The 27,317-nt window shown below is 40.4% G+C and overlaps 1 protein-coding gene across 3 annotated transcripts in view; it reads left to right on the forward strand.

Annotated features, from left to right (window-relative positions):
* Positions 1-27,317, forward strand: part of Fer (FER tyrosine kinase) — a 329,360-nt gene that overhangs the window by 241,966 nt on the left and 60,077 nt on the right. For all 3 annotated transcript variants that reach the window (XM_036173166.1, XM_036173167.1, XM_036173168.1), the window contains one exon: positions 9,438-9,561. In XM_036173166.1, coding sequence (XP_036029059.1) covers positions 9,438-9,561 — 124 coding nt within the window. The remainder of the gene's footprint in view (positions 1-9,437; positions 9,562-27,317) is intronic.

Consider the following 27,317-nt stretch of genomic DNA (forward strand, 5'->3'; position numbering starts at 1 on the left):
CTGTGGGACCATGGCCACCCTCAAAATTGTAGCACCACTGACATGCTGTACCCACCTGGGAGAGCCTTAGGCACCCTGCAAGAACTGACATAGGATAGGGCTGCTGAGGCCTTAGGAGCCAGGCACACCTCATTGTGTCCAGAGTTAGAGAAGGCTCTTAATCCTGAGGGCCTAACTTTGATTTGCCCTGCTCAGTTTGAACTTACTGGGCAGGCACATGGTTTCCCTTTCTTCTTGGCTCTTTCTCCCTTTGGATGGTGTTGTGGAATATTATTTTAAGATGTGTTACATTTGTTTATGCAGTGGAACATCTGTTTGAATCATGCGAAGATGTGCTGCATTCTTTTTATTGCATTTGTTTAGCTCTGTGAAGCTGTGATACTGTGCCTGTCTGAAACCCCTAGTTGGTCTAATAAAAGAGCTGAAAGGCAATAGCAAGGCTGGCAGGTAGGGAGAATAAATAGGAGGAGAAATCTGGGAAGGAAGGATCAAGGAGCAAGAAAAGAAGGAGAGGAGGACTCCAGGGACCAGCCACCCAGGCACCCAGCTACACAGCAAGCCATGGAGTAAGAAGAAAGATATATAGGATAAAGATAAAAGCCCAGAAGCAAAAGGTAGACAGCATAAATTAAGAAAAACTGGCTAGAAATAGGCCAATATAGGCCAGGCATTTGTAAGTAATAAGTCTCCGTGTGTATTTATTTGAGAGCTAGGACGTGGGTCCCCAAAAGAATAAAAGCAACCAAGAACAGGATGGGAATGTCTGCCACAGGTTTGACTGTGTAGTGTAGAAACCGCTCTCTAAGTTCAATCTCACACTGAGCATAGGCTCTGCCTTATGATGCATTGTACCTTGATTTCATTTCATGTGATTGACATGATATTTAGATTCAGACTGATAACTGGAGCAAGTTAAAAATTTGGTGACAAGAAGGTGAAACTCTCTCAGTCAGTATTAGTGGGGTTTTTTATTTTGTTTCTGTTTTCCTTCTGGTCTTCCGATTCTGAGGAGACAGTGTGCTCTGTCTTAGGAACAGAGACCATGCCCTCCTCTTTAGATATTGATCCAGTGAGAACACTGATCCTAGACTTCAGCCTCCAGAGCAGGAGCCATATTGTTATAGAAGCACACGCAAAGTAAATACAAATATGAAATTATCCCTGAAATTATAAAACATATTGAAAACGTAGAGAGAAGTTTCATGGCAGTTGAGTAAACAGTGGTTTCTCAATGTGACACCAACATCATAAGCAAACAGACAAGTGAGACTTCCTCAGACTTGAACGCTCTGCCCAGCCAAGAACACAATTCAGAGGGGGAAAGCATCCTCAGAAATGGAAGAGTTTGAAAAACCTACCAGATAAGGGATTTAAATCTTAAAGAAGGACATCCTCAATAACCAGAATGACAACAGATTTTTAGAAATTCGCATAGAATTTGAATAATCATTTCTTCACAGAAGATAAACAAGTGAACATGCACATGTGCCACTCAACGTAACACATCACCTGGGAAATGCAAATCAAATCATGTTGACATGCTCTGCTCTACACACCTGTTGGATAGCTGCTGTCAGGAGACAGCAGGTGTCAGAGAGGATGTGGGGGAAAGAGAACCAAGTGCCCTGTTCATGGGATTGTAAAAAAAAAAAAAAAAAAAAAATTTAAGGGAGAAAAAAAATTGAAGCCGTTATGTAAAACAACTACTTTGAAAAAGTTAGAGCTATCATGTGACCCAGTCATCCCCTTCCAAGTACAGCTTGAAAACAGGAATTGGGAAAGAGTTTTGCAAGTATGTTTCAGCATTGTTTAGAATAGTCAAGATAGAGGAGAAACCTAATGCCCAGGAACAGATAAATGGATAAAGGAAATGTGGCATATGCATCCAATTGGGGTATTACTCAGCCTGGCAAAGAAGTTCCACAGCAGGGGTAAGCTTGAGGGCATCACAGCAAGTGAAATAAGCCAGTCATGGGCAGGAGGTGTGATCTACTTATATGAGGGTGATATTTGCAAGTCATCAGTGTCACAGGAAGGCTAGGGGTGTTGGATGAGTTACCAGGCTTGCCTTGAAGTGGGGAACAGGGATATCAGCAAAATAAGTGTAGAATTGAACAGCAATGTGCATGGGGTTCATGATATTGAACTGTATGCTAAAAAGTTAAAAGAGTAATTTTATTATGTGAATTTTACCACGGTAAAAACAAAAAAGTAAAAACTAAGAAAAGACATCTATGTTTAGAATTTTATTTAAAATTCAGATATTCCCAGCTCTTGGCTAAAAAGTATTTATTCTTTGCAGGTATATTAATACAATATTTTAGCAGACTGTTTATATTTTTATAATAAATCAGTTTGATAATTGAATATATTTCTGACTATATAAATTGTAACTAGTGAAATTGCATAGAGGAAAAATCTAACTATTTTCCTAGTTGTTTCAAAATTACAGTTATGTGACATGTTTTGTAAAGTGGCCACTGATGTCACTTATTTGAGAACTTTAATGCCCCTAAAATGTCCAGCTAGTAACAAATTCTGTGAAAATATCCTGAAAATATCATTAGCTTTCCTAATTTAATATCCTATTAATCTTTCCCTTGATACTTTTAAATGTAATTTTGGCTATCTTTGCATCCCATATTTCTTTAACAATTGATGAAAGTTTCAATTTGTACCATTTTTCCTCTTTATTATCGAAAGAAGACGTGCAGGAAGATAGGAAGCCAGAGGACCCCAAAGTGAGTAATTTGGCATCAAAGTAAGGAGAGACTTGTATGACACAGACAGACAGGGCAGTGTGTGGGCTTGGTATATGTTCACTGGGACTTACATTACTGGACATTCTCCTTCTCTGCTTCTTTTTGAGATTGAAAAAAAAATTTTTTTTCAATAATAATTTAAAAAATAATTTTTTTAGAATTTCAGTACCATAATCAAAATCACTACCTGTTTTTCAGAACAGAGAGATAACACATCTGGTAAAGGCATCTGCTGCCAATTCTAACGGCCTGATTTGATCCCTAAGGACCTCGTGGTGGCAGGAGAGAACCTATTCCTGCAAGTAGTCCTCTGACTTCCAAGTTCACATGGTAGCATGAGTATGCCCGTGCACAAATGCACCAGTCAATAAGTGATCTTAGTAGCAGAAATGGTAGTATGTGTGTACCCATATGCATATGCACAAGTCAGTAAGTGAGTTTTATAGTGCACAGAGTAGTATGAGTGTAGTGTGCCCATGCACATATGCACAAGTAAGTGATTTTTAATAGTGCTCATGATAGCATGAGTGTGCCCATGTATGTAGATGCAAGTCAGTAAGTGACTTTTTTTTTTTTTTTTCAAGACAGGTTTTCTCTGTGTAACAGCCCTGGCTGTCCTAGAGCTCACTTTTTAGACCAGGCTGGCCCTGAACTGAAGGAGATCGGCCTGCCTTTGCCTCCCAAGTGTTAGGATTAAAGGCATGCACCACTGCCCAGCTGGTTCTTTTGCATATTGGTGCAAAAGAACAATGACATACAGGTGGAAAGTAGATAACTTCAGAACACATGTGGCCAAGCTCATTCATAAAGAGCCAGCTAGTCAATTTTGAGGCATCGTAGCCACACAGTCTCTGTTGCAGCTCTGCCATGGATCAGAGAAGCCTCCATCCACACACAGTACATAAAGGGACAAAGGGGACAGGCTTCTAGAAACCTTTACTAACAGAAACTGTCAAAATGCTGGGTTTGGCCCCAGACTTTTTGTTTTTAGAATTTTAGTACCATGATCAAAATCACTACCTGAAGATACAAGGCAAGTAAATTCGATGCCTCATCAAAAGCATGTGTAGGCTGCAGGGCATCAGCCAGAGGCCCCAAAGACACACCATTCTGTGGGTTTGTGACAGTTGACTAAGGTGTCTCTCCTGGCTTTTTATGTCATTGTGGAAATATATTGTATACCCTAATAAAGCTTGCCTGAGGATCAGAGGACAGAGCCAGCCACTAGATTAGATATAGAGGTCAGACAGTGGTGGCACACACCTTTAATCCTATCACTCAGGAGGCAGATTTCTGTCTGGATCTCTGTGAGTTCAGGGCCACACTGGAAACAGAGCCAGGTGTGGTGGCATACACCTTTAATCCCAGTACTGGGAACCACACATACCTTTAATCCCAGGAAGTGATGGCAGGGCACAGAAAGGTGTATAAGGCATGAGGAAACACAACTAAAGCAGTTCAGCTGAGACCCTCAGGGGTGAGGACTCAGAGGCTTTCAGTCTGAGGATTCATGGAAACAGGATCAACTGAGGAGTTGGCGAGATGAGGTTGGTTGTGCTTTGCTCTGCTTCTCTGATCTTCTAGCTTTCACCCTGATATCTGGCTCTGGTTTTTTTGGTTTTGTTTTTTTTTTTTTTTTTTAAATTATAAGACCATCTAAAATTCAAACAACATGTCATGCCTGTCCCTTGAATCAGTAGCTCAAAAGTACTGGGAAATGTACTAGTCTATTATTTCATAGCCTCGGCCTCCTAAGTACAGCCAGAGTATCTTCCCAGCTAATCTGCAAACAAGAGGATGAAAAGGGTCCTGCTCTTCTGCAGGCCTAGTAAAACTTAGCCCTTTAGGAACTTCACCTAAAAAGACTGCCTCCAACTGGGAAAGCCACATCCTCAGATCTGCATTTCAGAGCTGACTTCTGTAACAAGCTGTTCAGTAAATCCTTTTAACTGAAGAATGTGCAACCAGGAAATCTGCTAGATCCATGAACTCATCTTTTGGTTGTTCAGTTTTTAATCTTCCTTTTCCACAAACAGACCTCTTTCTCTACTGAGCGTTTGCAGATGTAGCATTTTAATCCACTTCTATGGATAGTTCATAGCATACATAACCTGTGATCGGCTCACTTCACAGCTAGCATGAACTTCCAGCTAAGCCTCTCTCAGTACAAGCCTCCTCTCCTGAGCACACACCACATCCTTCAGTGTCCTCACAGGTACCATCCTCTGGAACCACACTGTCTTAGTTAGGTTTCTATTACTGTGAAGAGACACCATGACCACAACAACTCTCAAAAAAGGAAAACATTTAATTGGGGTAGCTCATTTGCAGTCCATTATCATCATGATGGGACATAGCAGTGTGCAGGTAGACATGGTGCTAGAGAAGTTGCTGAGAGTCCTACATCTTGCAGCCAACAGGGAAGTGGTCTGAGGTACTGGGTGTGGCTTGAGCATATATGAGACCTCAAGGCCAACCTCCATGGTTACACACTTCCTCCAACAAGGCCACACCTACTCCAATAAAGCCACACCTCCTAGTAGTGCCACTTCCTTTGGGGGCCATTTTTCTTCAAACCACCACCTTCCTGTCCTTCAGCGTGTTCACTGGTCTTGTCCTCATGGTCCACTTGTAACATCTATTCATTCTATGATCCATGAAGTCATGTTTGAGTTAGCATTCACAGTTTAAACTTATCATGTAGCTTTTCCTTTTTTTTATAAAATCTGTGATTTTCAGCATTGATGATAAAAGGAAAAAAAAATGTTAAAAGCAAGTTCCAGGAGATAGGAGATGATGGAGTAGATGAAGTGCTTCCTGGGCACACGTGAGGATCTGAGTACAGCTCCTTAACACCCATATAAAAAGCTGGACATGGTTGTGCATGCTGTCATCCCAGCACTGGGGACATGGAGACAGGCAGATGCCTGGAACTCACTTCAGAGGCAGTCTAGCTGAACCAGCAAACTCCAGGGTCAGGAGAGGCTCTCTTCAAAAGTCAGGTGGGAAGCAGTAGAGGAAAGCACTACATGTCAACTCTGATCTGCACATGTGCGTGCTCACACACAAAAATATACACAGACATGCACACACATACACATATGTAGGAATTCTAAACAATTACTTAAATAGAGCCCCCCAAATACCTCTGTATAAAAGAGAGAGAGAGACAGAGACAGAGAGACAGAGAGAGAGAAAGAAAGAAAGAAAGAGAAAGAAAGAAAGAGAGAGAGAGAAAGAAAGAAAAGAAAGAAAGAAAGAAAGAAAGAAAGAAAGAAAGAAAGAAAGAAAGAAAGAAAGAAAGAGGAAAAAAAAGCTGGGCGGTGGTGGCGCATGCCTTTAATCCCAGCACTCAGGAGGCAGAGCCAGGTGGATCTCTGTGAGTTCAAGGCCAGCCCCGGGCTACAGATTGAGTTCCAGGAAAGGCACAAAGCTATACAGAGAAACCCTGTCTTGGAAAACAAACAAAAAAAATTAAGATCGCTCTGTGATTCACTGACAAGTCATTAGTGGTATTGCCTTGATAATCCTTTTTCTCCAACTACGAAGTAATAAGTTATTATTTGGGGAGGGTTTGTCTGCGTAGCCCTGGCTATCCTGACACTCTCATTGTAGATCAGACTGGCCTTGAACTCAGAGATCCCCCTTGCCTCTGCTGAGATTAAAGATGTATGCCACTATGCCGGGCTAATAAGTTGTTCTTGTTGACATGATCTGAATTTAGGTTAAATATGGTCAGTTTCTCAGAGCTCCATCACAACAGAAAAACAGTAAGATCCAAGTTTTGTGTCATGGAGTGTTAGAAATACTGGTGGATGATGCTGAAAATGCCTTGTATTCTCTGTGTGCAGTTGCTAAGTTTGACCCCCTCTCTTGATTGAGCGCTCTGCTTGTCCAAAGTGTCGAAGATGTTTCCCGTCATTAATTGTCAAATTACCCTTCTAATATGAAGTCATTGTACCCATTAAACACTCTAAGTTAATAGTACAGAATATAACTATAGAACTCTACCTTTTAGATCCCTTATTGCAAAACCTGGGGAGTCAGGGGGAGAGTCTGAGGCAGTGTGTGATCCAGTGACTCCCGTTTGTCAGAAATCTCTCTTCGCTGAACTCCAGGTTGTGATTGTTTGTGTGGTTGATGGGTTGGGTGGTCTTAACTTTTCTTCTTTCCTCTCCTTTCCTTTTTCTTCTTTTCTTTCCTTAGCTTTCCCCTTCCCTTCCCCCTTCCTTTCCCCTCCTTCGTCCCCCTCCCCCTTCCCCTCCCCTTCCCTTCTTCTTTTTCTTTCCTTTCCTTTTGAGACAGGCTGCCACTGTGTGTCCCAAGTTGGGCCTCATACTTACGCTTCTTATTCTCATTTCCTGAATGCTAGAATCGTGTGCGTGCCGATACACCTGGCTCCTGTGACATGTTTTAGATGCAGATGTTTCATCCTAAAATCTTCATGCCCTACTGTATTTATTGAAGCTTCTTTCTGAGAGTTCTCCAGAAATAGACAAGAACCAGTTTCTGTCTTCTAAGCAGTCTGGATTCTCAGTGGGCTCGATGAACCTGTGCACCAATCATCTCTGAGCCAGTCACTTGGGCAGACGCATGACATCATTGGTTGGGTTACAATCGAAGACTACAGTCGTGGCTGAAGATGAGATTAAGATGTGCCATCTAAAACAGGGTGGCACAGTCCACGAAAGGAAGTGTCAGTGAATGGGGAAAACAGGTGATGCATAACCAACAGTGTGGCTGAGGTGGCTCTATGCTCCTTTGTGAAAATAACGTAAGCCACAATAAGTGTGTTCTGCATCCGAGGACACGCTTGGTGCTGTAGGTTCATTTCCGTTAATAGATGGTATTAGATGCCTCTTTGTTGACGTTTAGATCATAGGAGTGCTCAAGGCTGTATGGGCGAATGAAGCCTAGACAGTGTGATTTCAGTATCCACACACTTCATCATGCCATAACACTTCCAGAAAACTCATTAAATAGTCTTCTAAATCATGATCACTGTGTCATTCAGGAAGTTCATCCTATCTTGCTTCAATGTGCATTGCAGTTACAAGGCTTCCGTGACAGAGGTGTAAACTGGAGTTGTGAGCTTCCGTTTGGGTTCTGGGAACTGAACCCAGGCCCTCTGGAAGAGCAGCTGGTGCTGAGGCGTCTCTACAGCCCCCCTCCTCTTTCTCTCCTAAGGAACATACCAAGTAATGGTTCCCTTGTGGCATTTTCATGCGTATTCATCATTTTACCTAGTTGTAATTCATCACCCTCCTTGTAAGTGTCCCCCATCCTTCCTGCGTGCCTCTCTCTTGTCGGTCCTATCTCTCCCTCTTGTTATGCCCATCCCGTATGTTACGGTTACCTCGTTCCTTTTCCCCTCCCTCTCCCATCCCCTGAGATCTCTTCTCCCCTCTCCTAGTCACCTTTCTGCATCCATGCCCTACAGACATGTACTTTTTATTTACTGACTTCTGATGTCTATGCAGATTTATTGTTATGTGATAACTCCATTGTAACCTATGTATGTGTATAGGTATATATTAGGAAGCTTTTACAGTAGTAGGCTTCCATATGACTTTTGCAAGATGGAGGTACCTGTGAGAACCACATTTACTGTCCCAACTCTTGGGAGTTTCTGGGTCCATGCTGTCACCGAGTAGTGTACCACCTACTGCTCATAAACCCCATTTAAGTGTTTGGTATGAGGGCCTCTGGAAAGAGCCGCATGATTTTGCCACTAGCACTAAAACAGGAAGCCCTCTCCTAAAGGAGCTGTGCCTCTGATTGCTGCTAGCAGAGTCTACCCAGGAAAAGGCATTAGCAAGAAGCTGAGTTTGACTCCATTTTTGTGTGTTTAGAGTCCTTTTTTAATCTGTCAGGTCTTATGTGGAAATTCGGGCCCCACGTTGGATTGCCATTTGTTGGCAGAAGTTTCTTCCCTCAAGCCACTTCTAAGTAACCTCTCAGAGGCTTAATGTTAATTATAAATGCTTGGCCAATAGCTCAGGCTTGTTATTAGCTAACTCTTACATTTAAATTAATCCATATTTCTTATCTGTGCTTTGCCATGTGGCTTGATACCTGTTTTCATTACAGCATGCCCATCTTGCTTCTCTTTGCATCTGCTCGTGACTCCTCTCCATTCTTTTTCCTCCCATCATTCTCAGTTTGGCTTTCCTGCCTGACCTTATCCTGTCCAGCTATTGCTTAGTCAGCTTCTTTATTAAACCAGTCACAGCAACATATATTCACACAGTGTAAAGGAATATTCCACAACATGGTTTAGTTTAAATAGTTTTAATTTTTAGTCCGTCACTAAATTTACAAATTAATATCATTTGACTTTTTTTGTTTAAGTTGTATTTTGTTATTAGAGAAAATAAAGTTTCTTAGAAAATGTCAGTAAAATAAATCAGTGCACACAGAAGCAAAGGGATAAGTTTGTCTTTGACTGTGTTTAAGTGTTTGGCAGTTCATGGCTGAGACACTCAACATACTTGACGTGTCTAGAAAAGTGATGGTGCCTGCTTCCCAGGACATGCTGTTTCCATGTTTCTTTTGTCCTCAGCGTAAGAAACGGGGGCGAAAGCTGCTCATTCTGTCAGGCCTCCTAAAGGGCTAGAAATGTGCCGTATGATTCCTGCTAGGATTCATCTTGCTTCTCCTTGTCAATTCCTCTAGGAGGTGATTTCCTGTCCTTTCTGAGGAAGAGGAAGGATGAACTAAAGCTCAAGCAGCTAGTAAGGTTCTCCTTGGATGTTGCGGCTGGCATGTTGTATCTCGAGAGCAAGAACTGTATACACAGGTAAGAAGTGTTAAAGACGTTTTCACTTTATGCTACAACCCTAGAAAACTAACGTATTTTCCGTAATACTACAGTAGATTCCTTAAAGCATGTATATTGGTTTTTATGCTTTGTGTGAAAGCATTCTTCAGTAGTTTTCCAGAAACACTTGATTCATCCCTTACTAGAATTAAGTACCTAATTAGAAAATGGTTTAACCTTGTGATTAGAATTTGCTTTATTGTAATCGTGAATAGTCTCACATGGCCTGCATTGAAGTCAGAAAATGGCTTCATGGGTTGCTATCATTTTCTAAAATCATACTATAAGAATAATTCTCTCTTTGTTGTTGTTTGTTTGAAATAGGGTCTCTCTGTAACCCTGTCTGTCCTGGAACTCACTTTGTAGACCAGGTTAAGCTCAAAGTCACAGAGATCTACCTGCTTCTGACTCCAGAGTGCTGGATTAAGGGGTGTGCCACCACACCCAGCTATTGCAATGATTCTTATCTGTGAAGTTGGCCAAGGGTAAAAGATTTATAATTGTTATTTCAAAGGAAATGTTAGAAAACTTCTCTCTGGTTTATGCATAGTGGCCTGCTCATCCTGCATCATAGATGATGGTTTTATTATATTTCTTTAAGATTTCTTTTTTATTTTAATGTGCCTGGGGAGGGTGTCCGGTCCCCTGGGACTGCATTACCAATGTTGTGAGCCATCATGTGTGTTAGAAACTCTACAAAAACAGTAAGAGCTCTTAGCCTCTGAGGCACCTCTCCTGACCCTAGGTTGTGGTTTTAATTGTTCATAGCTGAGGGTGACCTTGAATGTGGAATGTAGCGCACCTTGAGATCTGAAGAATTTGTGCCATATCTCAGATGTGGCTAAGTGGGCATGAGGAAATGGTGTGGAAGGTGGTGCAGATTTTGTTTGCTGGAAGCAGTATGTCACACTGCTATCCTAGAGGAGGGTTCATTGTCATGCCTAGGTGCTGTAGCCCTTACCTGCTGCTTTCATTATTGCTCTGCACTTTTGACTGAGGTTTCTCATTACTTGGCCTTTGATGTGATACCATGTTGAGTATTTATTCCAAATTGTGGGGAGGTTGTCAAATACAGAATGAACAGCCAGTTCACCTCTGCAGTGCTGTTTTAAGATTGTTCAACAATTGCATTTATTGTTTAGAAATGTCAGGATGGGTACTATTTTCCTAGAAATTAAGATGACTATGACTAAGACATACCACTATACTTCTGCCTAACTTTGTATAAATGTATACCAAGTCATACTGTAGAAATTTGTAAACCTTAATGAACATTTCTGTTTAGACAAGCTAGAGCTAAACCAACTATTAGTCTAACAACATAAAAAGTCTTGCTCTTATATTTTGAGAAAATTTGCAATTTCTTCTGAGATCTTCAGATACTTTATCACACATTACATCAAATTCTCTGTAGTACCTGCTGTAAGGGCTTTTTCTGTTAGGCATCTATGGCTGTAAGTCTTAAGTAATATACATCATTAAATTACTTTAGTAATATGTGAGTTATCTGTAATATACTGTATCTTCCTTCTCCCACCACAAGCCTAGGGATTAAACCTAGGCCTTCCATGTGTTCTACCACTGAGTTAAATCCCAAGCTCTCTTTTTAGTTTTTATTTTGAGACAAGGTCTGACTGTTGTCCAGGGTAGCCTTGAATTAACCATGTTATTCAAGCAGGCAATAAACTTATAATCAATCTCTCAGGCCTATAATGATCTTTAATTTTTGTGTGCTGCATTTGGGGGAACCATTGCTTTAATTTCATCCTCTTTGCAGTGATGACTTACTCTGAAAGAGTTAATGATCAGAATCAAAAACATTCCAGACTACAGGGGGCAATGGTATTTTATTTTGTTCCTCAGTCTAAATAATGTTATTTATTGTAGTGTTTTTGTTTTTCTTTGTAATATGTTTCACATTTTTGCATGGTTTTGAAAGCCATTCTCTGCTTGACTGGTAGTAGTGATGTGTATTTGCTAGCTGGCAATATTTCACAGTTGAGCATCTTGAACAATGTCACTAAGAGCAGGAGTAATAAATAGGCCTCAGGGTTAATGCCATCCTTCAGTGATTGGTATTGGCTCTCCATGGTATGTGTTAAGAAGAAATCCAGGATCTGCTACAGAGATTCAGTAATTGATTAGTCATATCTGATAATCATTACCATAAAAAAGACAATTTTGTCATTATTGGCATTCAGTAACCTTCTCTTTATTCATAAATACATTTCTAATGTTTAGTCTTTGATATAACTTTACTAGTCATAATATATAGTAAGTGTATTATTTTTCTGTGATCACATCCATTGAATTCTAATATATCTCTTATTTCCCTTGCTAATCATGTGAAGTAGATGAATTTCATATCTACATCAGATGGTTTCTGTTCCTCTTTAAACATAGATGTATTACTTTTTCTTTTCATTTTACTATGGCATTGTATTGAGAGAATAAATCATTCTTTGTGTTGCATTTTTAATAGTCAGGAATTGTGCTGTTGAGCTTGTTCTCATGTGCCAGCTGAGGAGCTATTTCTCTGGGAGAAGAAATAATTATAGTGGAATCAGCTTGCTTTATAGTTAAAAATGCAGTCAGTGCATATTATCAAAGAAATACCCAAGATATGTTGTACTTACTTCAGTGAAGGGGTTTTTGTAATAATATCTGATGGGAGTATTTTAAATTTTAATTTAAATAATATAAACCATGGTGAAATTTTATTATTATTATTATTATTATTATTATTATTCAGATAATGAGTAAATCACTGAGCCCCATTTTTAACATCCCCCAAATTACTAAAAATCAGTACATATTGAAGATTGTGAAATCCAAACAACAATTTATAATCTGCTTCAAATTATATGACTTGCAAATGTTTATCTTTTCACTGATTCATTAAGTTAGAATTCAGAACATGAACTTGTCTGTCTGCTAAATGATTCTCTTTAACCTTTGAGTGACATATTTTCTTCCTTCCTTCTTCCCTTCCTTCCTTCCTTCCTTCCTTCCTTCCTTCCTTCCTTCCTTCCTTCCTTTCTTTCTTTCTTTCTTTCTTTCTTTCTTTCTTTCTTTCTTTCTTTCTGTGTGTGTGTTAGTATAAAAAACCAAAGTAATGTTTTATGAAGGAAGAAAGAAGTGTGAAATTCAATGGAGAAGGTCAGGAAAGCATTCAGAAATGGCCTGCCTTTAGAATGTGTTTGTTTGGTTTCCATTGACTTCTGCAGTCTTCTTGATGTCTGTTTTTAGCTGTAACAGTTTCTGCCCATAGATAGGAACTTGAATATTTTTGTTTGGGCATAATTTTAATCATCTCAACTCTCTTTATAATAACTCCATAAGCCAATGTGAAATTCTTTTCTACTTTATCTGAAATACACTGAGAAGTTGTGCTGTGGCAATTTTCATAGTGATGTGCTATCAAATCATTGTGCATGCCACACAGGGCACTAAACCTGACTAATTCAGAAGTTAAGCGTTAAAGACATAATAGGTATAAACAGCAATGAATGGTATGATTTTATTTCTGACGGATCTCACTCTAAGATTTTATTTCCATTTATTTCTGAAAGTTGGTTAAACATTACCATTCTTGGATATTTATGAACATTTAAAAAGTATAAATCTTTATTGTTACATGCTTTAGTTAAAAATCATATTCTGCATAGAGGTATAAGAATATTACTTAATTCAATTTCATCATAATAACAAAAAAGGTGATTAAAAAAGAATGTAAGTCTTTTTGTTCTTTTGGTTTTTTTTTTTTTTTTTTTGAGACAAGGTTCCTGTTATGAAGTAACAATGCTATAAATTAAAATCTGACAGGCTGTGCTTGGGACTCCTGAAGGGCTTCACATACCCTTTATCTCCAGTACAGGTTAAATGTTCTTACTCTGGAGACCTGAAATCTAAAATGCTCCAAATTAGGACAGCTTTGAGCACCATCATAATGACACAGTGGGAGAATCCCACACTTTGAAACATTGTTTGATGTAATAAGTTATTGAAACTATATAAAATTACCATCATGCTATAACATTAAGGTTTATGTGAAACATAAAAAATACTGTGTTTAGATTTGGATTCTGTCCCCAAGATACACCATTATGTATATACAGATGCTAAAAATCTGAAATCTGAAATACCCTGATCCAATTTTCAATAAGGAAGATGCAATATGGACTTCACAAATGGAGTCCCTTAACCTGTGCTGTGGTGCCAGAGGGCAGTCATAGTCTCTGGCTGCGGATGGGTGTAATAACTAAATAGTGATGTGAAGAGAAAATCAACTTTGTGACGACAGGAACAAGGCTCTTTGAAAGGGACGTGGAGAATGTATAGTATGTTGGTGTTAGTGGGGGCGCCATACGATACTGGGATAACCAAGGAAGCTTTGCACAGCCCCCGCCTCACTGAGTTGTGATGTCTGTTGTTGGATAGAAGGAGGAGTATTCCACCTGAAGAAGAGCTAGGAGGCTGGAGAGATGGCTTAGTGGTTACGAGGACTTGCTGCTCTTCAGAGGGCCTGGGTTGAGTTCCCACCACCCAGCTCACAACCCTGTAATTCCAGTTCCAGGGGATCAGATGCTCTCCTCTGGCTTCCATAAGCACTCCACACACAACATTGTGCCTGCCTGCTCAAGCCCCCTTTGGCTCTGTACTCTAAGACTGTAGACTGTAACTGAGTCCAGGAAAGAGTAGCTAACGGTCATCCTGACCTCATTGCAGATGTGACTGAACGTGGGACTGGCTGAGGGTGTGACAGCAGTGGGGGACACTGAGTGGGGACCAGCCAAAACTTCATTCAAAATCAGATGCACGATAGAGCATCGTCTCTGCTGCCTCTGGCCTGTGGTGCATAGTGCGACTTCAACACACAACATGCTTGCTTGGCACTACACACATCACCACAGCACACACCAACAACAAATGTGTGAAGCACCTTGCCTCAGATTCTAGACTGTTGTGTTGTGGATACCCTGTATTTACTGTTCTTATACACAGAAACCTAATGGTCTAATTACAGAAAACGAAGATGGTGATTGTGTTACTGTCATTCTCAGTACAGAAAGATCAAATTAGTCCATCTTTGGATTGTATTGAATTAGAATGTTTGATTTTTTAAAAATTGCTATTTGATTTGCTGGATTGAGTAGCATTTTAAATTCATTAAGTGAATTTTTGCTTGGAGTTAGAACTTCCAGGAATATTTGGAGTGATTCTAAACATATTTCTACCATTTTGTATCTATTTGAAGCAATATTCTCATCATTGGCAAAAATCACAGCATCAACGAACTCTGGAAAATACTGAAAATATGTGTCCTGTAGTATCAACCCTTCAACCAAGATTCAGTTCTTTTTTGGTTTGGTTGGGTTGGGTTGGGTTTTCAAGACAGGGTTTCTCTGTGTGTAGTATCAAACCTTCAACCAAGATTCAATTCTTTTTTGTTTTGGTTTGGTTTGGTTTTCAAGACAGGGTTTCTCTGTGTGTATTCTTGGCTGTCCTAGAACTCATTCTGTAGACCAGGCTGGCCTTGAATTCATAGAGCTCCACCTGCCTCTGCCTCCCGAGTGCTAGGATTAAAGGCGTGTGCCACCACTATCCTGCAAAGATTTAATTCTTAACAAATCTTAATTAAATTTATTTATTTTGGTTGTTGAGACAGGGTTTCTCTGTGTAGCTTTGCACCTTTCATGGAACTCACTCAGTAGCCCAGCCTGGCCTTGAACTCACAGAGATCCACCTGCCCCTGCCTTCAGAGTGCTGGGATCACCACCCCGCCATAAATGGAGAGATGGCTCAGCCGTTAAAGGCTAGACTCACAACCAAAAATATAAATTTAATTCTTAAAAATAAACAAGAATATCCATCTCATTAGTGTAAAATTTTGACTTAATTTTTAGAAATTATAACATTTTATATACTAAATGTTTAAAAAGAAATTTATGAACTATCAGTAATTATTTTTGATATATGTATTGTAATATATAATATGTTAATTACATTGATATACATTATGTTTATCACCAGAAGCATTTAAACATGCCCTAAGTGTATGGAAACAGTGTAAGAAGCCCCAGTCTATACAGGTAGTGTCAGACGTAAACAGACTCCATTGGACACTCTCCCCATCACTCGTCCTTGTGTTTCTTTGTTGTATTTAGGACAAGTTGAATATCCTTTAGAAGGCTGGGCACCAGACATGTTCCGAGTATTGCAGACTTTGTAATATGTGCATTTAAATGTCCAGGGTACCGCAGACTTTGTAGTATGTGCACATAAATGTTCTGAGTACTGCAGACTTTGTAATATATGCATATGTATGTTCTGAGTACTGCAGACCTTGTAGTATGTGCATATATATGTTTTGAGTACTGCAGACTTTGTAGCATGTGCATGTACATGCTGAGATATCTTAAGGATGAGACCCATGTCTAAGTACAGGATTTTTTGCATCTTATATACACTTAAATGTGTTACCTGAAGTATTTCCTACAATGCTTTTAACACACCTTGCTTTGATGGCAGCCTGTCACATGAGGTCATGTGTGGAATTTGAGATGTCCAGCCTATAGTGCTAACAGCAAACATGTATTGAGTGTCTGCTAAGTAACAGCTCTATAATCAGGGTATTGGTGAAAACTTATTTTTCACTTGTGTTCTTGGCTGACTGAAAAGGAAAAACCCTGCAAGAGTGTCTGGCACTTAAAGGTAAAACAATGATTCAGAGTAACTCTCAGCTCTGGTTCTGTCCTAGGTCACACAGAGGGTCTGGGTGAGACTTGACTTTGCTCAACAGGAGATGTGAGGCCAAAGGCCGAATGGTGCCTTGTGGGCTGACCTGGCTTACACATGCTGTTGTTTCATTTTCATAAGTCAGAGCAGGAGCAGCAGGAGCCTGTGCTGTGGGATCTTAGATGCTCAGGACCAGGAGCTTCGTTCCTGCAGCTCTGAGTAGCTAGAACTTGAATTCTTACCATTCTGTTGTTTACAGGCCTTCTTCCGCTTTTCGTGTTAACTTAAAACACAGGATTGCCAAGAGATGTGTGCCACACACTAGCTGAGTATGCATGTATGACTATCCTATATATTTATGACATTTGCTGACGATTTTAAATATATTAAATTGTTTATTGGTTTTTTGGTTCAGTGCACATTTTAAATGAGCACTTTTCATGTAACAGAATAGGAGTGAACTTTGACATATGATCGATGAATTGGTCAAGGAAAGTTCCAAAGTATTGATATCAGACGACTGAGAACTCTATAAAATAATTGTTTAGCTCATAAATGTTAACCTGCCATTTGTATTTTTTCATTTCTTTATACTGTGTAGATGATGGAAGAATTAATCTTATCCAGTGGCAACCCATATAGATTATACGTACACAGTCCAAAGTTTTTTATAGAATGCCTATGACTTTTGTTGTTGTTGTTGTTGTTTTTGTTTTTTGTTTTGTTTTTTATTTGGTTTTTTCAAGACAGGGTTTCTCTGTGTAGCTTTGCGCCTTTCCTGGAACTCACTTGGTAGCCCAGGCTGGCCTCAAACTCACCAAGATCCGCCTGCCTCTGCCTCCCGAGTGCTGGGAGTAAAGGCATGTGCCACCACCACCTGGCGCCTATGGCATTTTTAAAAATGTTTTTAATATAAGATGACAGTGTCTGTGCTTTCGTCAGACCCTGTCATCCCGCAGGCGCACACCAGCCTGAATCTGTAGCGGTGAGCAGCTTGTGTGTTGCCTCTGTGCTCTGGGACCAAGGCCACAGCACACTGAAAAAGCAGCAGCAGCAGCAGCAGTAGCAGCAGCAGCAGCAGCAGCAGCAGCAGCTCATAGCTTTGCAGAGAGTGCTCGTGTTTGACATAAGTTTTGAAAGAGTTAAGGAGCAGGTGTATTGTTTGTCTAGAGTGGTGTGGGAGGCACCATCATTGAGCCTCTGTGACCCTGTGAGCCCAGCCCATTCCTTGTAGAGGCAGCCAAGGCTTTGACAGAGACTTAGTTCCTTACCAGTGAAAGAAAGCATTCAGGGAATGTTAATCCACACTGGGTAAAGTTCTTAAATTTACATTTTACCTCTTTAAAATTAGACTTCTACTTACTTACATAATTTAATGAATGGATAAAAGAATTGTACCTTTAAAAATCACGGGCAACACATTAACATATGGTGTGATATATAAATAATCTATAAATGTCTTTATAACCAAATGAAACATGCTTCATGGGAAATTTAAGATTTGCTCCTTTTTAAAAATGGCCTTGTACAATCTTTTGATTTTTTTTAATTATAAAAATTTGGAGTGTGTGGTGTTGGCATGTAGGTGTGCGTGAGTTGTTTTCCTGTAGGTGTAGATGCATGTGGAGACTAGAGGGCAGTGTTTGGATTATCTTCCTCTATTGCTTTTTGAGACAGGGAACTCAGAGCTCACTGATTAGCTAGACTGACTGGCCAGCATCCCCAGGTATTCTCCAGTCTCCCTCCCCATTCTGCTGATAGTACAGACGGGCACCATAGTACCTGGCTTTCAGTGGGTGCTGGCAATCCAAACTTGGGTCCTCATGACAGGTAGTTTACTGATGGAGCCATCTCTCCAGTCCCCCATATTATAAGACATGGTTTTCTCAATGTACACCATGTGAAGTAAAAGAAAATTAAGATTTTCTTGAAAAGTAAATAATTAAATACATAACCTAATGCAAATGGAATATTGAAGTTTCTGTATTTTTTCTTTTGTGATACCATATCCTCTTCCTGATGAAATTCTTTCTTCTCTTCTCTCTTTGTCATTTCTAAAGTGTCTGTTCCATATATGATACCAATAAAAACCCATGTGTTTTTAATTATAATTTTTAGATTGATCTAATTTATGTATATGAGTGTTTTGCCTGCACGTAGGTGTATACACACCACATCTATACTTGCTGCCCCTGCATGTCAGAAGAGCATCAGGTTCCAGAGTCTTCCTCAAGAGCAGCAAGGCCTCTTAATCACCGATCCGTCTCTCTAGCCCTGCTCATGTTTTGAATGCCTTACTTGTCAAAGACATGCTCCCTTCTCAAATCTAAAAATGTATTGATAACTTAGTCTACAGTGCACTGTGGGGAGGGAAGGCAAGAAGAAACGGGTAAGATTTCTGAAGGAAAAGGTCCCATGCAGCCATCTGTTGGCCAGTGGACATCAATGCTTATTGAATTTTACATGATCACCTTCATTAAAACTTTGTAAGGAATTTCTGAGGTAACCTTTTACTGTATTTAGAAAAACATTTTAAAGTCTTCACTCCCCCGTCCCTGCCCCCCCCCACCTGAACTGAGGAATGCTCTATATATTTATTTTGTAGGCAGTTAGGTTGAAAAGCAGCCACATGACAGATGCTTCCTAGTCTACTGATGTCATGGGATGCAGCTGAGTGCTCTTCATGTGCGGAATGTATGGGAGATGCTGAGCACATCAGATAGGATGTCTTTCCTCTGGAGCATTAAATCTACTCGCAGGCACATTAATTCATACAAGATAGGATGTAAAACAGATATCACTCCATAATGAAAACATGGACAGCATCCTTAAAGAAGGGACATTTCAACTGAAGGTTAAAAAGTAACTAAGGGAAAGTGGAAGAGAGGAAGATGATCAGTAAGGAGAAAAGAAGAAGACAGGCATACAGGCATGGGAGTGGGCGGGAAATGACTTCAAGGTGGTGAAAGGGGTCAGATTGGACTGAATTGAATATTGACTTGAGATTTGATTTGACAGTTTTGCAGGCATCAGACTATGAAATGGAGCAGGCTCATGGCATTGGTGTTGACCCTCAGAGCTAGGGGAAGTCACTGAAGTGTTCCAAGACAGAGAGTTCAAATTCATGTTTATTGTAAATCACTGTGGCCTGGAAGAACCAAGACCACACTGAAAGGAGCTCTGACTGGGGAGGGAAGCTTTCCCGGACACACGGACAGTAGAATCAATACCCTGGCTTGCACAGCCGAGTAGCAGGGGCTCTGTTAGAAACTCTAGAAGACATCAATGTTTCGTTTACAGGCAAGAGGGCATCATGTTTAAGGTCTAGCTTGTAACACGTTGAACCTGGAGTGCCCGTAAAATGCTTTTGAAGCTATTAATTGGGCAAGTGGCTCTACAGAGCTGGACCTCAGGGGAAAGTTCTGACTTAGGTGTAGTAATAATGTCAACACAGTGGGAAACATGACAGACTGAGCCAGCAAAGCTTCGAGTCAGTCGCACATGCTAGGATAATCCATGCGAAGCTAGCGGGCATGTTTGTCATTCACAGTTAATTTTGCCTCTAGATTTTTAAAAAATAAGCAACATCAAAAATTACTTTTGATTTAGGGTACCATTGGTCTACAGATAACAAAATAATGATGTTTATGTAACTCATTTAAATCACCACTCCGATGACTTAGTGCTTCCTCTAAAGCCCTAAAAGAAATTCTGTCAGCATTGGTACGTTTCCAGTCCCACAATAACAACAACGAGATAGCAAAAGGGAAATGTATTTTATGGCCTTCAGAAATTTCTCAGATTCCATTCCAGTGAATTATATAAGGAAAACAGACTTGTAAAAGTTCCAGACACGGATATCCATTGAATTGGGGGAAATTAGGAGAGAAAATCTAGAGACTAACATCATTCTCCTTGAACCTTTTGTTGTATTCCATCAGAACTCCTGGTGACATTTGAAACAAGGTAACAATGAATAAGTGAACTGCTCTACTCTACAGCAACCAAGCATTGGAAAACAGTGGAATATCTGGTTGTTTCTTATTGTTTGTTTGTTTGTTTTTTCACATCTTGAGACACATACATTGGTTTGTCTAAAATAGAAACATTTTCCCTTTTTTGTATAATAACAGAACAAATGTAAAAACAAACATCTCAGGAAACAAAAAGGTGTATTTTTTACTTCCATCGGCTTTTCCACACATCTGTTAAGAAATTCACTAATATCCACCTTGTGGTCCATTGTGAGGCTTAATCATAATAAGAGGCATAAAAGCCTTTCCAAAGTCTAAGTGATTCTAACATTCAGTCACTGTCCAGGTGTCAAGGGAGGAGTCAGATGCCAGGGCATCTTAGAAGGTGGAACATGAAAGTATTTTGATCAAGAGAGAAATTGGCTAAAGATGTTCTAGTTAAAAAAACAAAAACAAAATGAAACAAAAACAAAACAAAACCTTAAATAGCATAAATGTAGATGAGAACCTTACTTAAGTAACAAGAGTGTGGCCTCCAGTATCCACTGCAGACACCCACCCTTCGGTCAGTGTGGAAGAAACTTGAGTTGGTAGCAACGCCAGCCATCTCAGGGCCTTCCTTGGCTACAGCCTCCCCCCACCACACAGACCCATCATATGCCAGAGCTTTTGGGCTGCATATACTCACTCGTACATTTCGGTATCTCCATTTGCAGGGCTTTATTTACTTAGAAGAAGCAGACTATGATGCTGAGAAAGCCTTTTCCGACATGTCTGTGCCTGCTAGATTTCTTTATGGGAAGGGAGAATTCACTTTTCTTCAGTGCATTTTTATTAAACGCCTGTTTCAGAGCTAAACTGAAGTCCTCTGATCAAACACTCAAAGGCTGACATAGCAGGGTGTCTAGGGAAGGAAGAGGGTCACTGTAATGCTCTGTAGTGATGCTGTCTATCTCACTGAGAAGAGGACACAGCCAGGTTTCAGATACATCGCCCCTCACTGCAGCATGAAGCATTTCACGTTTTCATATAACCACACTCATTTGATTCACCTGCCTTTCCTGCTGTCTCTGCCAGTGTAAGAAAATATGGCCATGATCTAGAACTTTCTATTTTTTGCTGAGAAATGTGACTAGTCCTCCAACACTCTAGACCTCAATATACATCTTCCATAGTTAACAGCCACAGAGTTCACAGATCAGGAGGCTTGTTTGGCCTCTGCTAGACTGAGTACTGGTCTTTTGTTTGTCTTGATCAGTTCTAAGTTTCCTGGCTGTGTACTTATCATATGAGAATATCAGGAGACCTCAGTCAGGTAGAGTGGCAATAGAAAAAGTGTGTGTAGTTGGAGTTTTCTCCAGTCCTGCCAGGGCCACAGCTGCTCAGATTCAAATAAACACACAGAGACTTAAATTCCTTTTAACTGTATGGCCGTGGCAGGCTTCTTGCTATCTCGTTCTTATATTTTAAATTAACCCATTTCTATTAATCTTTAAGTTGCCATGTGGCTTGTGGCTTACCGGAACTTTTTCGTCTCGCTTCCTCTGTGTCTGGCTGGCGACTCCTGACTCAGCCTTCCTGTTCCCAGAATTCTCTGCTTGTCCTGCCTGGCTACTGGCCAATCAGCATTTTATTTATCAATCAGGGCAACACATTCACAGCATCCTCAACAAGTGTGGATTACAGAAATCTATCAAAATATGTCTTTGTCTCATTTTCTAACAACAACAATGAAAAGGCAAGAAAAATGAAGCTCTGGATAGTTTAGGAAGTTCTTATAGTCTGTAGTAAGAGTCTGAGAACCATTTTCCAATAGTGTTAAAGGGAATTCTGTTCTCACCTCTGGGTACAGCACAGATGTACCCAAAAATGTTACTGAGACTCTTGTCTCTGGACTGCTTTTAAGGTATCCAAATTGTGGTTTTATGTATCCATCCTGGGAGCCTCTTGAGGAGGAGCCATTCATGTTGAAGCCCATCCATGTTGCCAAGCACAATGCCTGGCATGTAGTATGACCAAGTGATTCCTGCATAAGATATTTAAATGCAGGGTAAGTGTAAAGGAGTCTTGATTTTTTTTTTTACAGCACAAATTATTCTTGATCTTAATATTTATGCTTTATGATATATGGTCAGAAAAATCTCTCTAATTTGCTCCTGGAATGTACTCAAAATATGATCTCCTATTAAAGCAATGGATGCTTTAATATGCAAGAGGAAAACCATGGGGAGTAAATTAATACATGGGGAGTATATATATACAGAGTCCTGAGACTGGCACCTTGTGGTGTCTAAGTGAAGGTGACATTCTTAGAATGAAGGTCTGCTACTCTCCACACAGTGATCCCTGTGTGCACAGATCATGGGTGTCACTCTCCGCATGTTACCGCTCACCCTCTCTAATACTCAGAGGCTTGCTATCTAGTGAACCATTATAAGCCTTGTCTTTTTCATTCACCATGAATGCAAGTGAGAAGAAACCAGTGGGCAGCTTGGAGAGGTGGCTCAGCAGTTAAGAGCAGTTGCTGCTTTTACGGAAGACCCTAGTTAGTGAAAAGAGGTGAAGTGGTGGGATCCTGTTGCCTCTTCTAAGGACATACCATAGTGGTCTAAACCCCCATAGGCCCTACCTCTTAAAGGTTCAATTTATTCCCAGTGATGCCTCCCTAAGGAACAAACCTCTGTTTACCAGTGGGTCTTTGTAAGCCGGCGTTGTCTCAAATGGGGGTCATGCTCATCTAGCTATATGGCCTCAGTGGATTAGGCTCAGTGGCCTCCTTCACTCCTTCTTTCCTTCTTCCCTTCTCTTCATTCACTCTAATGCTCAATAGGGGAATCAGGAGGTATAATTTCAAGCATAAATTTCAAGTAGATTTAACTCTTAACTGTAAGTATCAACTCTGCTGTGAAGGAAATTATTTTCATTTCTGGGTTCTATCACAGCATCCATCCATTAGAAATTATTAATGCCAATTAAGGTTTTACATTTTTCTAATGTTGTGAAAATCTCTGTGAAGACAAGGATCAAGGAGGCAAAGAGGAAGTTAAAAGCTGGTTGGTGGAATCAGCCCAGTTGTCCAAGGTAAGCGAGGGTGACCCCTGGGCTCCTGAGATTCAAAGTGAGTGGGAAAGGACTTGTCTGGACATGGCAAAGTGAGCGACATATGATTAACAAGCTATACAGTAAATATTCCCAAGGCTGTGAGCTTTTTGAGACTTGTTACAATGTTTGTTTGTTTTTTAATCCTTGGATTAGTCAATTTAAAATTGTCAGGTTACACTGATTTGAAGGAATTTCTTTTTAAAAGTTTAATTAATGTGTGTGTGTGTGTGTGTGTGTGTGTGTGTGTGTGTGTGTGTGTGTGTGATGGACATGGCACATGTGTGACACAGAATGTCTGGAGATCACAGAACAACTCTCGAGAGCCAATCTTCTCCTCTTCTTCCATTGTGGAATCCAGGGATTGAACTCAGGTTGTCTGTGTTGGCAGCAAGCTCTTCTACCTAGTGAGCCATCCTACTGGCCCTTTAGACATTTCTATCTGTAAGTTTCATGTTAGTGCTTGACCACACAGATTTTACAAGATTCTTCTTCCAGGAAAGAGTCCTCTGCTCTTTTTGGAAAATCAGAGTTGTCAGCTTCATTGACTGGTTTCTGATATTTGATTAATAAAATTTTTAGTCACTTTTCCTTTCTTATTAAAAAATTTTAAAGGCTTTTTTTGTGAAATCTTTTCTTTTTTCGCCCATACCCTTCCTTTTTCAAGCTGTGTTAAGTATCTTTGTGCTTAGCGTATTTTATTTCTGGTTTTAAAAAATTCCATTAGGAGGGTTTTCATACAAAAGAAGATGTGAGACACACCTAGACAACCAGAATATGACATGGAACATAATGAGAAGCCAGAGAAGTTAGAGGCAGTGGTTTAGGTTAAGGAAACATGACTTTCAGACGGTCCAATAAATGAGAGAATAGAGTCTGTCTGGGCCTGTAGGAGTTACAGTGTGTTCCTCTGACCCCTCAGTCTTACTGCAGCTGTATTCTGGGGAGGTCTTCACACTAGGGAGATGGAAACCTGTGTAATTATTTTTTTTTCCAGTTTCTTTACTAATAGATGCTGATAAGTAGCATCTTGCTGAGTCAACTTACAGCCATAGCGGAATTGTTTTATCTGTAGTCTTGGTGGACGGCTTGACACTTCCTATTGCTTCACGGAGTTCTCAGTTTTCCGTTTTTAAGGGAAATGCTGTAAGATGATTGTGGTGGTATTGTGTTCTCCAAAATATTGTGTACCCTAATTAACTTATCTGGGGCCAGAGAACAGAACAGCCACTAGACACAGAGGCTAGAAAATGGTGGCACTCATGCCTTTAATCCTGTCACTCCAGAGGCAGAAATCTGTCTGGATTTCTGTGAGTTCAAGGCCACATTGGAAACAGCCAGGCATGGTGACTTGCACCTTTAATCCCAAGAAGTGATGGCAGAAAGCAGAAAGGTATATATGGTGTGAGGACCAGGAACTAGCCTGATTAAGCTTTTAGGCTTTTAGCAGCAGTTCAGCTGAGATCCATTCAGATGAGGACTCAGAGGCTTCCAATCTGAGGAAACAGGATCAGGTGAGGAATTGGCAAGGTGAGGCAGCTGTGGCTTTTTCTACTTCTCTGGTCTTACAGCATTCACCCCAATACCTTGCTCCAGGTTTATTTTCATTAATAAGACCTTTTAAGATTCGTGCAACAGATGATCAAAACAAAATCATGACGTCTATGGATGACATTACTTCTCTCTGTGAGCAGAACTTGACAGTATATCGTCTAAAGGTTCACAGATGCATTGGACTCCTAGTTCCAAGACTTGCCTGATGAATGAAGCCCCATCAGTACCATCGCATGTTTAAATGCTGCTGCCCTGCCTTACTAGGAGAAACAGTTGTGTGTCTCTTGCTCTGTGGATGGCCATGACTGCAGGCTGCCAGGCTTTTGTGATTATTGTCACCCATGTGGCTGAGAGGGAGAGGGGGAGAAGGGGAGAGCTCTTACACTGCATTTTCCTTTGAGATGTCACTCTTTGTAAGTAAAGACAAATGCGTAGTTTGAATGCAGACAAATGGAATTTTTAAGGATAATGTCATTTTCTACTTTATGTGTGTGAAAAACTATTCATTAGGTCAAAGTACTAATGCAGAGTGAATAACAATAAAAGCCCTGTGGGTTGTTACGCTTTCTTTTCAAAGGTCAAAGAACAGAAGAGTGGAATTTGGAGGTTTATGATAAAAGGTTTTGCTGCTTTCTGTCATTAATACCAGAGCTCTTGGAAGGGGACCTATTGTGAGATGATTGATTTGTCCTAGCGTTCAGCTTTCATTTCATCTTAACAGATGGGGTTTTTACCTTTATTTGAAGGACTGTGAGCATTACTGATTCTTCCCAGCTTACAATGTAGCTCCATCATGTAGAGACGAAAGTTCTCTAACACCTAAGGATTGGAGGGGAGAGCTGAATTCACATTCTCATCGCTGCTGGTTTGAGATGGACATTTTAACCAGTTTATTAAACATCCCAGTGTCTGTGTGTCCTTGATACCCAGTGTTAGCAAAGATACAGCAAGAAGAACAGAAACCAGGGCTTGGAGAGATGCCTCATTCAGTAGCTATTAATGAGTGCTGCTCTTCCAGAGGATTTGCATTCAGTTCCCAGCACCCATGTCAGGCTACTCACCATTGCCTGTAACTCCAGCTTCAGGGGATCTTATGACTGTGGCTTCTTAGAGGCTCCACACTTGGATGCACAAATACACATACACTGTAGGCACTACACATCCATGCATAAACCTACATACTTTGGAGATAGTGCACTCGCATACATAAACACATACACTGTAGACAGTACACTCTCATGCACAAACCCACACACTGTAGACAGTACACTCTCATGCACAAACCCACACACTGTAGACAGTACACTCTCATGCACAAACCCACACACTCTGTAGGCCCTACACTTCCATGCACAAACCCACACGCTCTGTAACCACTATAGTCACATGCACAAATCCACAAATAGATAGTTACAAAGTGATTCTGAAAATCTTGAAAGATAAAAAGCTCCTCGCTGCAGTTCTCATCTGGGAGGTTTAGATAGTCAAAATACACTGGGTGGTTATCATTAGTATTTCCCCATAGAGTGGCTGGAGTTTGGGCCAGTGAGTCATTTGTTAAGGACAGCCTTGTGCACTGGTGGGGTGGGAAAAGTTCTTCATTCAGCCTGTGTGTAAACCCCCAAATTTCCTTGTGAGGACCCCTCCAACTATACTCAGGAAAATATCAGCTATTCTTAGAAATGTAGCTTGCATTACCTCTTTTTTTATTTCTTGGAGGAATATTTGTTTCCTTTGCTGTTTTCAGTGATAGAGAACAGTGTTAACCTGGGATTTCAAACTCTGATTCTAGTGACAGGACATTCTGGAAGATGCTAGCCACACAAGCATGAAGGTCTGTGCTCACTCACCAGCACCCACACAGAAAACTCAGGGCTGGAGAGGCAGGACAGGGAAGTCCCCAAGGCTAATCAGTAAGTCGAGGGGCCAGTGAGAGACCCTGTCTCAAAAAACACGGTGGTGGCTCCTGAGGAATGATACCTAAGGGTGACCTCTCGCTCCACACACATCTATACTCATGTATTCTCAGGCACACAAATATACTATGAGAAATTAGAGATCATTAAAATTGTCTTTAAAAAAATTCTCATACTTTCAACCCATTATTTAGTGGCATGTAGAAGAAAACCTCTTAATTAGGGAAGGTAATATTAAACTACGAGTGTTTGAGCGTGGTGGCACATCCTGTAATCCCAGCCCTTGGGAAAGTCAGGAGTTCAGCTGCATAGTGTGTCCCAACTACGTGAGATCCTGTCTCAAACAAAGAAATACTAAAAAGAGAAAGAAAATATGAATGTTTCATTTTTTTAAAGGTTGAGTGCTAATCATCATAAAAAGCCTTTGTTGTGTCTTGAGTTTTATTGCTGCTGC

This window comes from Onychomys torridus, chromosome 23 (genome assembly GCF_903995425.1).
Source record: "Onychomys torridus chromosome 23, mOncTor1.1, whole genome shotgun sequence".
Lineage (NCBI taxonomy): Eukaryota > Metazoa > Chordata > Mammalia > Rodentia > Cricetidae > Onychomys > Onychomys torridus.